The 15,148-nt window shown below is 36.2% G+C and overlaps 1 protein-coding gene across 1 annotated transcript; it reads right to left on the bottom strand.

Annotated features, from left to right (window-relative positions):
• Nucleotides 1-1,286: 1,286 nt before the first annotated feature.
• Nucleotides 1,287-5,663, bottom strand: LOC134472250 (zinc finger protein 383-like). The gene is given in 2 exon segments (XM_063233523.1): nt 1,287-5,614; nt 5,616-5,663. Coding segments are annotated over 2 exon segments (1,098 nt in total). The 3' UTR covers nt 1,287-4,564.
• Nucleotides 5,664-15,148: the final 9,485 nt, after the last annotated feature.

Raw genomic sequence — 15,148 nt, 5'->3', positions numbered from 1 at the left:
ACATTCTGACAACCAATGTAAAGATACACTTCAGACATGTATGAATACAAATTTTATTCAGTTTTTCTCATTTTTGCTTATTGATCTTGGCATCAGCATGACTTGATGAAGACATACCATAAAACCTGAATGCCTGTCTGTCCTACAGAAAATTGACATGTGAGCCATTGATCTGAGTGCAAAATAACTGTCATGAAGAAAATGTGTTGTCATGCAAGAGGACTTGGCATTGGGGAACCAAAAAAAAAAGTGTAAAAGAGCTTTTAGAGTTCAACTGTCTTAAATAACTTTGACATTTGGTGCTGTCATCATCCAAGAACACCATATTCCAGTGTTCAGCCTTTGAACACAGGTATTTATTAGGCTTCTTTTATGGAAGTTCAGTCTACCCTCTTGGACTGTGCTTCCTTTGCTTGTTGTTTTTGTTAACCTAGCTTCATTTCAGCATTCTGTGGTCTCACATTTTAAACCCTTACACACCAATTACAGAGGTATTCACCCTCTGGTTACACAAGGAAACTTCAAAAATCTTTTCTCAGGAAAGTAGAAAAGGAAACTTTTATATACATGTGTACACATATACATACACACTGCAGTACCCTCAGTAAGAGCATGGAACCCAGGAGAGAATGTAAGGAGGTTGGTGTGAAGCACATCACCACCTCAATAAGTCTGAAGTACTTACTCATGTTTCTTGAGGTACAAAGTGGCAATTTTTCAGCAAACAAAATAATTGAAATAAAATGTACTGAATATGCATTTAATATCCCCAATCTAAAGAACAGTGATGCCCGCCCTACATTCACAAGTTTATTAAGGTTATGTCGATTCCTAGAAGAAAAAATCTTTGTTGAGCCCATTCTATAAGATAGCATGTATGATTCACTAACTGGAGCACACTAAAAACTACTTATTGTCTATTTTGGTATCTGGTGGCTGACAGAACAGTGCTCACTTCTGCTGCTCCAAGAAAAAGTGAATATTGATGCAGTAAATAGGAATGTGCATGGGTCACTGAAATACATCTTAAAAACTTTGTAGAAGATAATGACAAAAGGAGGTATTACACAGAATGGAATCACTACTCATAGTGTTTTGATATTTTGCACTCTGACTTGAGTAATGGTTGAACTATACGATTCCCCGCAATGATGCTGAACAGTTCCTTTTCTCCTGCAGCCTCATTGAACACTGCTTTGAGTTTGAGGTGGTGTGTTTTGTCTGGAAGGAGATGATGTTACAATTTTTATTTCTGTACCGGGCAAAAATACACAACAGTTTAGGTATTCATTGGCAAAAATTTGTATTTATTGTGACAAGTGTGTATACACTTTACTGTCTTAGTTTTGGATTTTTTTACAGGTTAGATCTCTAGGAGTTTTAGGCAAATTCTTCCCATTTTGGACATTATTTTATCATACTCCTTTCTGGTTGTGTTGCTTCCATGGTTGTGCAGAAATTTTTAAATTTATAATCCTTTCGGTCTGTTGTATGATCCTATCTCATTTTCTACACAAAATACCAGCAACAGTATTGAGAAAACAAAATTTTTAACATCTTTATAGTCAGAAACTGAGATGCCTGGCTGTTTCATATTTCATTATTTATGGTTTATTGTGATAGAGGCATATATGTGACTACAGCACAAATATTATCATCAGAAGTATATTTCCTGAACAAGATCATAGTGATTTTCAGTAGTGATCTTTTAATTCTATCTTACATTTACATTCTTCACTTCAACTTGTTTCTTTCCTTAAACTTCAAATGCTGGTATAGAGACAACTGCTTCATGCTTTGCTGAGGTCTCTAGGTAAGCTGCTCCCAAGTTAGCTTTAAAACGGTGATCATGCATCTCTGTCTCTCCTGATTCTGGGATTAAATGTATTTCAGTTAGTTTAGATTATTATATATTAATCACTTAGTCCTACCAGCAAATACAGGATGACCAAAATTTGTGTGTTACTTTGTATAAAATACTATAACAGAAAATACAAAAATGACAACATTGTCTAGTGTATTCAACACAAGAATCAACTGGTTAAAATGACATCTAACCTAGGATGCTCAGTACAGTCAGTCCATAAAAAAATGCACTTCCCAAGGGATGCTTAGGGCAAACTACTAAGGGGTCACATGAGAAAAGGACAACCCCAATGGGTACTAGCATTACAATAGTTCTGCAACTGGGGAGCAGATCTTGGAGAACTGAAGCACTGAGCTACATCTGCAGAATTTGATGGTATATTTTGAGACAGGCTCTTACTAAGTTGAGTAGGCTGGACTTAACTTTTTCTTCACTCACTTAAGTCTCCTGAGTTGCTGGGTTTACAAGCATGCATCAGCAGGACCAGCAAGATTTGTCTTCATGGCAAAATAATGAGAAAGTGAATGTATTCAGGATAAATGTCTTATAGTTCCAATATTCTATTACTAGATGGGAGAGCAATACACACTACACATCTTCCTGGTAACAGTAAGCAGAAATGTGCTGCAGGGAATCTGGCCATATGTTGTAGGGTGTAAAGATTGACACTATACAGTTCTTTCTTCTGTGAGTATATTTCGGATAAAAAATAGACATAATATTAGATAATAATTTATGTGCATAAACATAATTAATCCCATGGCAAGCTATACTCACTGCATTAGGGATACTTAATGCAGTGCTCACATGTTTTCATGATATAGGCTTCTAACAACATGACCCCATCACAAATTGCACAACTTTTGCATTTGAAAGTACCGTATTAAACACTTTGCAATTACAACTATGTTAAAAAGAGAGTACAAACATACAGTCAAAAGTGACCAAATGGGACACATGCACATGCACCCACCATGGCCCAATGTATGTGTTTGATGGCAACTGGCACACACTGCAAACATCAGGCAGAGGTGCTTATTATGAACATGGAGAAATGGCACTGTAGAAATTTGTCTAAAAAATCGGTCAAAGAAAAAACAATCTGAATTATATCAGTTAATTCCCTGTTTATCCAACTGACTGATACTTCACATGAGTTAGGTTTTCTTCATGTCATTAGTTCTGAGTATCAGGTAAAAACTGTGAATACCCAGGATAGATACCCAGGATAGAATGGCATCACAGCATCAGGGAATCGAATAAAGGCATCAGCCTTGTACATTCAATAGCAACCATGCTCCCCAAAACAACACCATAGCTGACAAAAAATGCTTTCAAACTCCTGATACTGATAAATCATACCACCATTTACACTTTTGGGAAACAGCACTATAACTCATGATACGCTTCTGGAGAGAAGTTATGGTTCTGTTGATCAGGGAGTGTCAGAAATTCACAGCAGGATGATTTATTTTTGGTATATGTGGTGGAAAACTTAACACCAAATTAAATTCATTGATATGGAAATGTCACAACTATAATTTTAAGAAGAAAATATAACATTATTTAAAGAATGATACTGCCTTCAGTAAGAAAGAAAATGCAACGTTTTGTACATGATATAATATACAATGATGTAAGGGTATAAGTAGTTATCCTGTCACAACAGAGAAACATAACATTTGCTAATCGACAAATCTGTGAAAAACACCAGAACTTCATTAAAAATACGTTTAGAAGCCTCTGAATATATGCATATCAACATAAAATGTAGCATCAGATTGAGAAATTTGTTTGCTTTTTTTAAAAATTGGTACCGGGGATCGAACTCACAACTATGTGCTTATAAGACAGGTGGTTATGCCACTGAGCTAAACCCCCAGGCCCAAAACATCATTTGTTATACTGAACATAGAGTATGTGCAGAAAAATTTGAATCAAACACAGTGGTCATATCCCAACAATTAACAGAAAACAATATATAAATTAAGGGGTTTTTTTGTACGATATACTTCCTAATTGTAAAGATAAAACATTAACTACATAGATACTAACTGTACCCGAAATAAAAAAGCACATTTGGATTCACCATGTCTAATTAAAAGACACTATGGATTAAGCAGATACTTAAAATACAAAATTATGCCAATCTAGAATCTCTATATTGAAATCTACAGATAGATAACCTAGACATGTAAAAATGATTTAATGAAAACCACCCAATAGATGTACTTTAGGATAGTTCCACCTTGGATTTCTACGCTCTGGATAATCTGTGAAGAACAACTGACATCAAACATTTTGTATTAATTATTATTCAGGTCTTTACTACATGACAAATTTTATGGGATTTTCAAAATAAGCTTACAAATATAAGCTTTCTCCCCTGGGAGGCTTCTTTCCTGTATTTAACAAAGTGTGTGGACTGGCATCTCTCCCACATTGCTAATCCACATAGGTTTTCTTCCCAGTAAGTTCTTTCATACATGTGACAGTCATCATGTGTGCTAAAAGCCTTCCCACACTGCTTACATGCATAGGATTATTAGGTCTTTCATGTATTATACATTCACTACGCCTGGTGAAATCATTTCAACATTGCTTAAACACATGGGCTTTGCTCCCAGTGTGAAATCATTTATTTGACAAGATCTTCATGTGGTGAATGTTTTCCCACATGGCTTACACACATATTTTCTACCAGTATAAGATGATCATATATGTTACATTTACTGTGCCTCGTGAAAGCTTTCCCACACTGCTTACATACATAGGATTAATATTCGGTATGAGCTCTTTCGTGTATTTTATATTCACTGTGTGACCTGAAAGCTTTTCCATCCTGCTTCCATGTATAGTGTTTCTGCCCAGTGTGAAGTTTTTCATGTATTTGACAATATCCATGTGAGGGGAAAGCTTTCCCACATTGTTTGCATACATAAGGTTTCTCCCCAGTATGAAGTCTTTCATGTATCTGACAATATCCCTGTGTGGTAAAAGCTTTCCCACACTGCTTACATTTATACGGTTTCTCCCCAGTGTGTGTTCTTTCATGTATTTGACAAGATTTGCGTGTGGTAAAAGCTTTCCCACATTGCTTACATACAAAGGGTTTCTCCCTAGTGTGAAGTCTTTCATGTATTTGGCAATATCCATGTGTAGTGAAAGCTTTTCCACACTGTTTACATAAATAGGGTTTTGACCCAGTGTGAATTCTTTCATGTACCAGACAAGATTTGTGTGTGGTAAAGCCTTCCCACATTGCTTACATACATACGGTTTCTCCCCAGTGTGTATTCTTTCATGTCTTTGACAAGATCTGTGTGTGGTAAAAGCCTTCCCACATTGCTTACATATATACGGTTTCTCCCCAGTGTGTATTCTTTCATTTCTTTGACAAGATCTGTGTGTGGTAAAAGCTTTCCCACACTGCTTACATATATATACTTTCTCTGTTGTGTGTGTTCTATTATGTGTTTTACATTCACTGCAACTCATAAAGGCTTTCCCACATTTCTCACATGCATAGGGTTTTTCCCTAGTGTGAGTTCTTTCATGTGTTTGACAGTGAGATTTTCTGCTGAAGGCTTTCCCACATTGCTTACATGTAGAAGGTTTCTCCCCTGTGTGAATATTTTCATGTGTCTGACAATAACCCTTTGTACTGAAAGCTTTCCCACATTGCATACATACATAGGGTTTCTCCCCAGTATGAATTCTTGCATGTATTTGACAAATATCCATGTGTACTGAAAGCTTTCCCACATTGTTTACATACATAGAGTTTTTCCCCCATGTGACGTCTTTCATGTTTTCGACAAGATCCACGTGTGGAGAAAGCTTTCCCACATTGCTTACATAAATAAGGTTTCTCCCCAGTGTGAATTCTTTCATGTACCTGACAATATCCACGTGTGCTAAAAGCTTTCTCACATTGTTTACATATGTATGGTTTCTCCCCAGAATGAATGTTTTCATGTTTTTGACAAGATCTGTGTGTAGTGAAAGCTTTCCCACACTGCTGCCATTCATAGGGTTTCCCTGCAGTGTGATTTCTTTCATGAATCTCAACATCACTGGGTGTTTGTGTTTCTTTCACAGTCACATTAGCATCTGGAGTACAAAGGAATACCACTTTATACTGACTCCAAGGTTTATGTTGATAGCATTTCTCTACCTCTTCCTTTCTGTAAAAAAAAAAATGTGACAATAAACTGGGTCTCCATATTAATGTTTTACCAGAACAAGTTCTGTTTTAATGCTTGAAATTTGGGCAATGTGTTCATTGAGAACTTTGTAGGAAAGTTGTTTAAAAACAGCCATTTGGAAAACAGTGATATTCCTTTGAGAATTTTAAAGTTGGTATATTTTGAAACACAGAATGTTTATCTTCATGAGCACAGATGTGTTTATCACATATTGATCATTTTGATACCATTTCCCCTAATACTCTCTCCCTACTCTCCTTACCTGATTTGTCTTTTCCATCTCCAAAAAGTCAGATTTTACTTTCTGTATCAATTCTCCTTTACTTTAGTCTCTAATTCATGATTTTTGGTTTCTCACATAAGACAAACTATATGACATTTCACATTTTTCATCTGAGCTTTTTCACTTAACATTATTGGAAGAAGATTCATTTATTTCTTTTGTCAAAGGACATGATATTATGTGTCTTTTTTGCCTGATTATACAGCACATTTCCCTATTCAGTGCTGGGAATGAAACACAGGTCTTAACACAAAATCTCCATCTTTTTATTTCTTATTTTGAGACATTCTCATCAATGATTACATTGTTCGGGCAGAGGTTCACTGCCATTCTGAAGATTCTGCTTTCTAAAGGGCTGGGTTTATAAGAATGCACAATTATGGGGAGCCTAACAATTTTTCTTACCCATGCATCCAGTGACAGATATCTAAGTGTACTGATTATCTTAGTGAGTACATTTAGTAGTCTACCAGCAAACTTGGAGGGCACCTTCTAATAATGTTAAATCAGAATGGACTCAATTTCTGGAGAAAGGCTTGAAAAATGTATTGAAACACTAGCAAGCATTTGTACTTGAATACTGCCAACAGTTAGAAATTTTGAGATATTAAAGGTGTTATATTCATATGTATGCATAAATAGATATAATCCAGATGGGTTCCTTTCAAAACTCAAAATTTATTTTTTTCATATACATCTATATACAATATCTAAATGCCATTTCATACATTTTGTTGATTGAATTCTCAGATTATACATACTCAACCTGTATACATCTTGGAAGAATTATGTGACATTAAATTCAACTTCCCATCATTTCCTGGCTGTCATGTTTCTGCTCATACACAGCCTCTGGAGCACATTCTTTTCCCTTGTGAGTACAAATTACTTTAGATGTCTCTAGTAATTTTTGTATTCTGTTTCAACTTCCTTGTTGTTCCCAGCTCTTCCTGAATTGTAGACAGAGAAATTTAAGAATCTATTATAATAATAACATAAAAATTAATGTTTCAATTAGATTCATGATATAATAGAACCAACCCTGAGCTATTCTTCAAAATGTTTTCACATTCTTTTTAATGAAGCAGCACTAATAAGCAACAAAGGATATTCTCTGTGAGTATAACTAAGAAAGAGATGTCATCCTTACCTACAGCAGCCATGTTCCTAAAGGTTTCCCACATCACATCTCGGTAGAGCTCCTTTTGGGATGAATTCAGCAGAGCCCACTCCTCACTGGTGAAGTTCACAGCCACATCCTCAAAGGCCACTGCCTCCTAAATGACAATATATTTTTCAAAAGAAGGTTGAGAATCACAGCCTGGCATATATTAGCTCACCTGGCAAAAAGTTAAATTGAGAACCAAGCGTGATGGTGCATATTTGTAATCCCAGTATTCAGAAGGCTGAGGCAAGAGGATTTACATGAGTTCAAAAGCAGTGTGAATTCACAGTGAATTCAAGGTCAGCTAAACTACATACTCAGAGCCTGTCTCAGGCCGACCCAGGAATGAACTGAGCTGAGAGAAACAAACTGGAAATGCAATCCTGATGCTATAACAGGAACAGGTAAAATCTCAGTGCACCCTAGCAGTGAAGCATTCAGTAGGTTGACCTGGAAGGGCAGGCCCAGCAGAGGCTGCCCAGGTCTGTGTCTCCCTAGTACACTGCAGTGGGCAGGAACACCTAGCCGGCAGATTCAAACAAACTCTAAAAGACAAAGAGAAAAAAAAAAACTGGGCTTCCTACATACGCTTGTATGGAAGGAACAAAAAGTATGGGAAAAGGGAGCAACAAGAAAGGGTCCTCAGTCCCCAATCCTGAGAACACTGATCCAGGAAAGGTAAATGCAAAAGAGAATGAAGACAGAAAACATGCAATATCAGACATGGCAATAGACATAAAGTGGTATCTCCGGAGCCTCATAGACAAGTTCAAAAATGAAGTATTTAATGAAATAAAGCAAGAAATAAGTAGAATAGTTAGAGAAATGCTAAGCACCGCCCAAGAAAAAACAGATGATGGAATGCAAGAACAGAAAAAAAGGGGAGAATTGTTTGATGGAGAACATAGAGAAAACATAGAATACATGAAGCAGGTTCACAGAGATTACTAGGAAACTAAAAACTCTATTGAAAGCTGGCATAACAGCTTGAAAGAAACTAAGGATAGATTATCAGAACTGGAGGACAGATTTGTAATGTGGGAGCATGAAATGAAAAACCTCTTAAAAATAACAAGAAAACAAACAGCAATAATACAAAGGCTAGAAGATGATAAGAGGATCTATAACTTAAGAAATAAGAACATAAAAGAAGAAGGAGGAACTCAAACAAATGAACTACAAAAGCTATTCACAGAAATAATCCAGGAGAATTTCCCTAATTTAGCAAAAGGTAAAGATACTCAGATGTATGAGGCATACAGGACCCCAGCCACCTACAACCCAAACAGAGCTACACCCAGGCATATAATAATCAAAATTCCAGAAATCCAATATAAGAACAGAATATTAAAAGCCATTAGAGACAAGAAACAGATCACTTACAAGGGAACACCCACCAGAATTACAGCAGACTTCTCGGCACAAACCATCAAATCACTAAGAGCATGGAGGGAAATAATTCAAGCTTTAAAAAATAATAACCTCCAGCCAAGAGTGATATATCCTGCACAACTCTCTCTAGAAATTGATGGAAAGACAAGGTGCTTCCAGGATAAAGAGGAACTAGGGGAATTTGCAACCACCAATTCAACTCTACAGAGATTACTGCTGGATATTCCAAAAATGAAAAATACCAAGATTCCAGAAAGAGTGGTAGAGCGGCCACAATGAATGGAGCAGAAAGCGAAATGAAGAGGACAAACTGACAACTAATGACAGAAAAAGAGCTCAAGAGAAATGAGGCAGAGAAGGTTGGATGGTATGAACAGCCATTTTGGAGAAAACAAGACATCATAATCGATAGTGCTGATTTTTTTTGTCATTTTCGTTTTGTTTTGTTTTTTTTTTATTGGTACCAGGGATCAAACTCATGACTGCCTGCTTGCAAAGCAGGCACTTATGCCACTGAGCTAAATCCCCAGCCCGGTAGTGCTGATTTAATATCCTCTTGTTTTGAAGTCCCATCAAGCTTTTCTTCTTCTGTCTCCATCGGTTTTAACATGTTGTATCTTATTGTATTTTATTAGATGTGATAATGTAAACAAAAACTTTTATAGACAAGATTATACAGAAACTATTGTTCATTTTGTTATTTGATTCTAAATACCCTGTAATACTGTCATTCTCTTGAACAGTTTTACATTGTTTTGATGTTTGATGCTACAGTATACGAAGTTATACCCAAAGATTTTAAGGGAAGAGACACTATGGTAACTACTATTATGTCGAGATTATCTTGTGGTGAAACACTATTTTGCTTAAATGGCTATGTTTTGACCTGTGCTGTTTTGTTGTTATGCCTCTTTTTATCTCAGTCTCCTTTTTATTATCTACTTTTTCATGTTTATTCTTTTAATTAAGGGAAAAATAAATAAAAAATAGCAAGATACATTATAGTAACCCACTTTGATTTCTTATTAACTTGATTTGAAACTCTGTATTGCTCTCACCATCTTGTTGTGACTGATTTTCCTCTATTCTGTTATGCTTGGTAGTACCAAGTTTGAAAGTATAGGCAACAACTATGAAGACATTAAGATTCATTGTGAAGCCCATTCTTGTTGACTATTATCTTCTTTTGAAGTCCTCTAATGTCTCCAATGTTTTGGTTTTATTGGTCTTATTCTTTAGTGTTTTGTTCAATTTTATTATAACTGATGATATAGGCAATTCTTTTTAAGATAACAAGAGGCATTATGGTAACCATTGTTGATCACCTTGTATTTTGTTTTTACATTATGTATTACGTGCATCCTTTTGATTTGACTGACTCTGCCCTGGTATGTCACATTTGGTTTTGCTCTCTTCAGAAAAAAAAAAGTAATAAGAACTGTGAGAGTAATAAAACCCAAAATGTGTAATTATCATTGTACAAAAGAAAGGAAAAGAGAGTTCTCTAAAAGATATAACTGCATATATATTTAACTGTATAACATAGATAACCATATTACTGAGTTTTGTTGGATCATTGAACAAAATTGTTTGTAGTCTCACTGTTTGAAAGTCCTCTCTATATGCTTTAATTTTGTAACTTGAAGAACCATTTCTAAGATGACAATATGTAATTAGCTACTGATTTCCTACTGTTTACTTTTTCTGAAATTCCGTATAACTTGTACCCTTTTCCTGGTTTTTTTTTTTCTTTTCTCTCCTTAAATAAAATTAAAAAAAAAAGAAAAATGCATAAAGGCAAATTCCAAGGCCGAAGTGAAGTAACAGTTCAAAGTGCATTGTAAATAGGACCATCTGCTCAGGCAAGCCCAAATTATGGAACAAACAAGTGGACAGACGATGAGAACACCTTGATCTTTACTCCTGCTCCTTCCAAGAATGCCTTTGCTCACACACTCCAAACAGTACCCTGGCTGAAGATTCGTCTGCACTGTGAACAGGTTCATCAGCAAGTGGAGCAAAGAGGGAGCTGGTTGGAGAAGCCATGGGAAAGCCAGAAAGTGAAAAAGGACAATCTGAGACAAGGTCCAATATTTCTCAACAAGCATGGCAGCTGTGTCTGCTGAGATCCAAACCAGAATGAAGACACAATGGTGGAATTTAAATTGTGGGACAGACCAAATAAGCAACTTGATAACATTATACTATTGAACAACTTGCTAAGCACTACAGTTTTTTCTTAGCTTTTGAATGATGATAGACTTGAAATTTACTGTAGTGAAAGCAAAAATGAGACTAATAAGTTCTTAAGTCACAGTTGGACAACTAGTTCAATTTTGTTAACACTTACTGCAGGAAAAGGCATGCATTTGGAACACTGCAAAGAGGAACAAAGTGACAAGGGTAAAAGACTTTTCATAGTGACCACATTCTAGGGAAAGCATATGTGATTTTGGTATTAAATAAAAGGTACTCTCTAACAGTACTCATCTTTTCATTGATTACTTCAATGATTTGAATTCCTTTGAATCTGCATGTCAGGGTTCAATTCAGAAATTCTATTTTGTATTGAACAAATAAAAATGAAAGAAAATAGACCCTGTGCTACACACTTGCAAACCAAGTTTCTTGGTGAATAAAGAAAGGAGATCACAATTTAAAGGTCAAAATGGCAATTTCGCAAGAGATTTTAATGCTATGAAACTAGCAGTGAATTGCAAGTATCTTATAAAATTTCCCTGAAATTGAATCAGTAAACAGCATGTTTTCATTCAGAGACACTGGACCTACCTCAATCAATATACATACGTAAATAATTTTATTGGCAAATTTACCATCCATCAGAAATACAATTAGAAACCGTTAATTCTAATGCACTTAAAAATATTCAGACAGTATTTATTAGATATACTTTCATTGTGTATAAACCAAGAAATCTGTTCTCCAAAAGTAGGAACTTTTAAAAAATTCTATTAAGACATAAGAAATTTTCCTTCAATTACGAAGTATAAATTTGATGTAGATTCTAACACAAAAGTGCTACAAATGGTAGGGAAGGAAGAGTTAGCTTTACAATTCCAATTTGTTTTTTCTCACTGGAGGGATGGAATACTGGACCTCAGTCACACTGAACATACAGTTTCATAATGAAACTGTATGTATTTACTCATATGGTTTTGATGTGAAATACATGTTTTTCTTCTTTCATGCAGTTCAGGCTAGCCTTGAACTTAACAGGTAACCCAGACTGGCCTTAAACTCCTACTTATCCTCCTGCTTCCGAGTTCCAGCTACTGTGATTTCAGGCCTGAGTCACCATGCCTAACCCTAACCAAAACCCTAAATTTTTAACTAATTATCACTATAGTTCAGAAACATTAACCAAAAGAATAAGACAAGAGAGAGCAATAAAAGGAGTAAGGATAGGAAAGGAAGAGGTTGAACTATCATTATTTGCAGATGACATGATATTCTAACTAGAGGACCACAAAAACTCCACCAAAAGACCCCCTAGAGTTAATAACCAAATTTAGTAGCACAGGGATCGAACTCAGGACCACATGCTTGCCAGGCAGGCGTTTATGCCACTGAGCTAAATCCTCAGCCCTATCAATACCATTCTTATACACAAACAGAAGCTCACTGAGAGGGAAATTAGTGAAAATATGTTCTTCATGCTAGTATTTTAAAAAAATGAAATACTTGGGTATCTTAGAGTGCAAATAAATCTGGAAAATATTACTGTCTGAATTAATTGAAATACTGAGTGAATTCTTGAACATACAATTTGGGCAGTAAAACCTACATCTACCTGAGGTTGCAGTGTACCTCAGTATTAGAGCACATTACAGAGTTCATCGATATCTATAGTCTTCCACAACAATAAAAATGTAACTGAAGCCAAGGAGCATAATGTAGTAATGACAAGCAGGGGCTCAATATGGAATGAAAACACACATACAATAGGTCTGTGAAGCACATCACTAGTGACATTTAGGGCCAGGTTTTCTTTCTAGTTAGGGCCATTCAGTTTGTTATGTGACACTGTTAACATCACTGACCTCCATCCCCAAGATGGCACTAAATCTTTCTTACGCTCTATATCATAATCACAAGAAAAAAGCTGAGACATATTCACATTTCCTCAGGTTCACAATCACCACTGCTGGAAAATCACTCACTTAGCAGCTGGAGCTGACACACAAGCTCTTGAATGACAAGGTACGGGAATGGGCACAGATCCCAAGACCTGCCGAATCTCTAGCTCAGCACCCCCAAACTCAATCTCAGTGACTACACAAAGTACTGTGTCTGTACTTGCACACTCTCCTTGTCCTCATGACCTGTACTACATTTCAGATGTCACGAGTGTGAAAAAGCAGAACAGGCTCCACTGCTTCATACTGCATGATAATACCCACAGGGAGATACAGACTGAAAGGTGCTTCAGCCCTGTGCTCTATCTCAGCTGTATCACAGGCCATTCCCACGGGCATCTCCAGGATACCAACATGGAAGGTCTGTCCTCAGTGTGTGGGCAACCAAGAGAACTTAGGGGGATTGGAATTCATAGTCAATTGGAATTCACAGAATATATGACTGAAGCCCTTGTAATCTCTTTTTCCATGGAGATACAAATCAGTGCAAGTAACATTATCGGACAGATATGCCTTCAGCCCTTTAATGTCATGAAAATACAAGTGGGATTACATGAGTGGACCATCTAGAGTAGAAAGACACATGTTTACCTAACGTTCAAACAGAAGGATATCCAAAATCAGCATAATTAGAACTAGGAATGGAAGTGTTTTCTCTTCAGCCATGCACATGCTTGACAACTTGTTTCCAACTGCTCAGGCTTGTGTCTGATCAGTGAAAATCACTCTCCAATTCCTTTATGCTGATGCAATCATGCAATCAGCATGATCATACTGGGGCACCTCTTTATAATGTTAATAATGATAAAAACAACCAAACCAAATTGAAGCGAACAAAGAAACAAAAATTTAAATCCAGAATAGTGTTCCCTTTTCCAAGCACCACTCATAGTGTTCTTTTGAGTCAGCTGCTCTGGGGAACCTGATTAATAGAGCTCTCAAAAAAGGAAACAATCTGATGGTTATGTTTTATAGTGGACTTTTTATAGAGTTACAGTGGATATTATACTGCATGACCGAGAAAGACAAAATAATAACACAATCAATCCAAGGGAAGTTCAAAAGAAAATGTGTTGAAAATTTACAGAATATTCACGGTCAAGAAAACATTACTGCTAAGCTTTGGATCCTTTAGCCTGCTCAACTCACTTACTTGATGCCTGGAGACATATATGTAACACAAGACAAAATCATTAAGAAAATACAATATATCTCATGCACTTCTTTTAATATGATGCACTTCAAATCACTACTTGTTCACCCCTGCTGTGCTGTTGCTGACAAAAGAGTGATTCTTCGCTGCTCTCCACTGTTATGGGCACATATTTACTATGTATCACTTGTGTACAAAAAAGGAAAAAAATACAAAATGCAGGGTAAGATTTCCCCTGAATTGTTTTTCTTTCATTGTACAGTACTGAACATTTATCACAGGATCAATGTACGTTAAATGACTTACTGTTCAGTGGAGGTAAATTACAGAATTAATACTACATATTGAAACAGGATCTTACTCAATTATCCAGACTCGGTTCTGTAATACTTCTGATAGTCTCCTATGTGTTGGACACTAAAGGGGTGAACCACAATGCCTCACTAATTTTTACTTTACCCAAGCACTAGCCAGGTGTGGTAGTGCACTACTGTAATCCCAGCACTTGTGGGGACACTGAGGCAAGTGTAATGCCATTAGTTCAGGGCCAACCTGCACTACACAATGAGTTTAAGGCCAGCCTGAATTACACAGCAGAAAACTGTCTCAAAAAAAAAGATTACCCAAGCACTGAAATCTTGGTAAATCATGAGCAATAATGAACCCCAATCTTAAACTTGGATAATGGCACAAACATGTCAAACCAAGTCAATGAGGTTCAAAAACTATCAAAAGAACAAGACACAGTACAACATAGCAAGACATGACCTTCAAATTTAAAAACAAAATTAAACATTGAAAGTTTTGGGGTACATAGCTCTGAGCAAATTTCCAGAACTGTTTCTCTACAATAAAAACAACAACACCTTGAAATCTTCCATCTCCTAGAGGAACCCCTTTCATTTTACTTCAATGATTGTACC

Source organism: Cavia porcellus, unplaced genomic scaffold (assembly GCF_034190915.1).
Source record: "Cavia porcellus strain 051 isolate PalLab524CR breed Dunkin Hartley unplaced genomic scaffold, mCavPor4.1 scaffold_23, whole genome shotgun sequence".
NCBI classification, from domain to species: Eukaryota; Metazoa; Chordata; class Mammalia; order Rodentia; family Caviidae; genus Cavia; species Cavia porcellus.
Note: the sequence above shows the minus strand (reverse complement) of the source record. Positions and strands in the feature narration are given on the sequence as shown.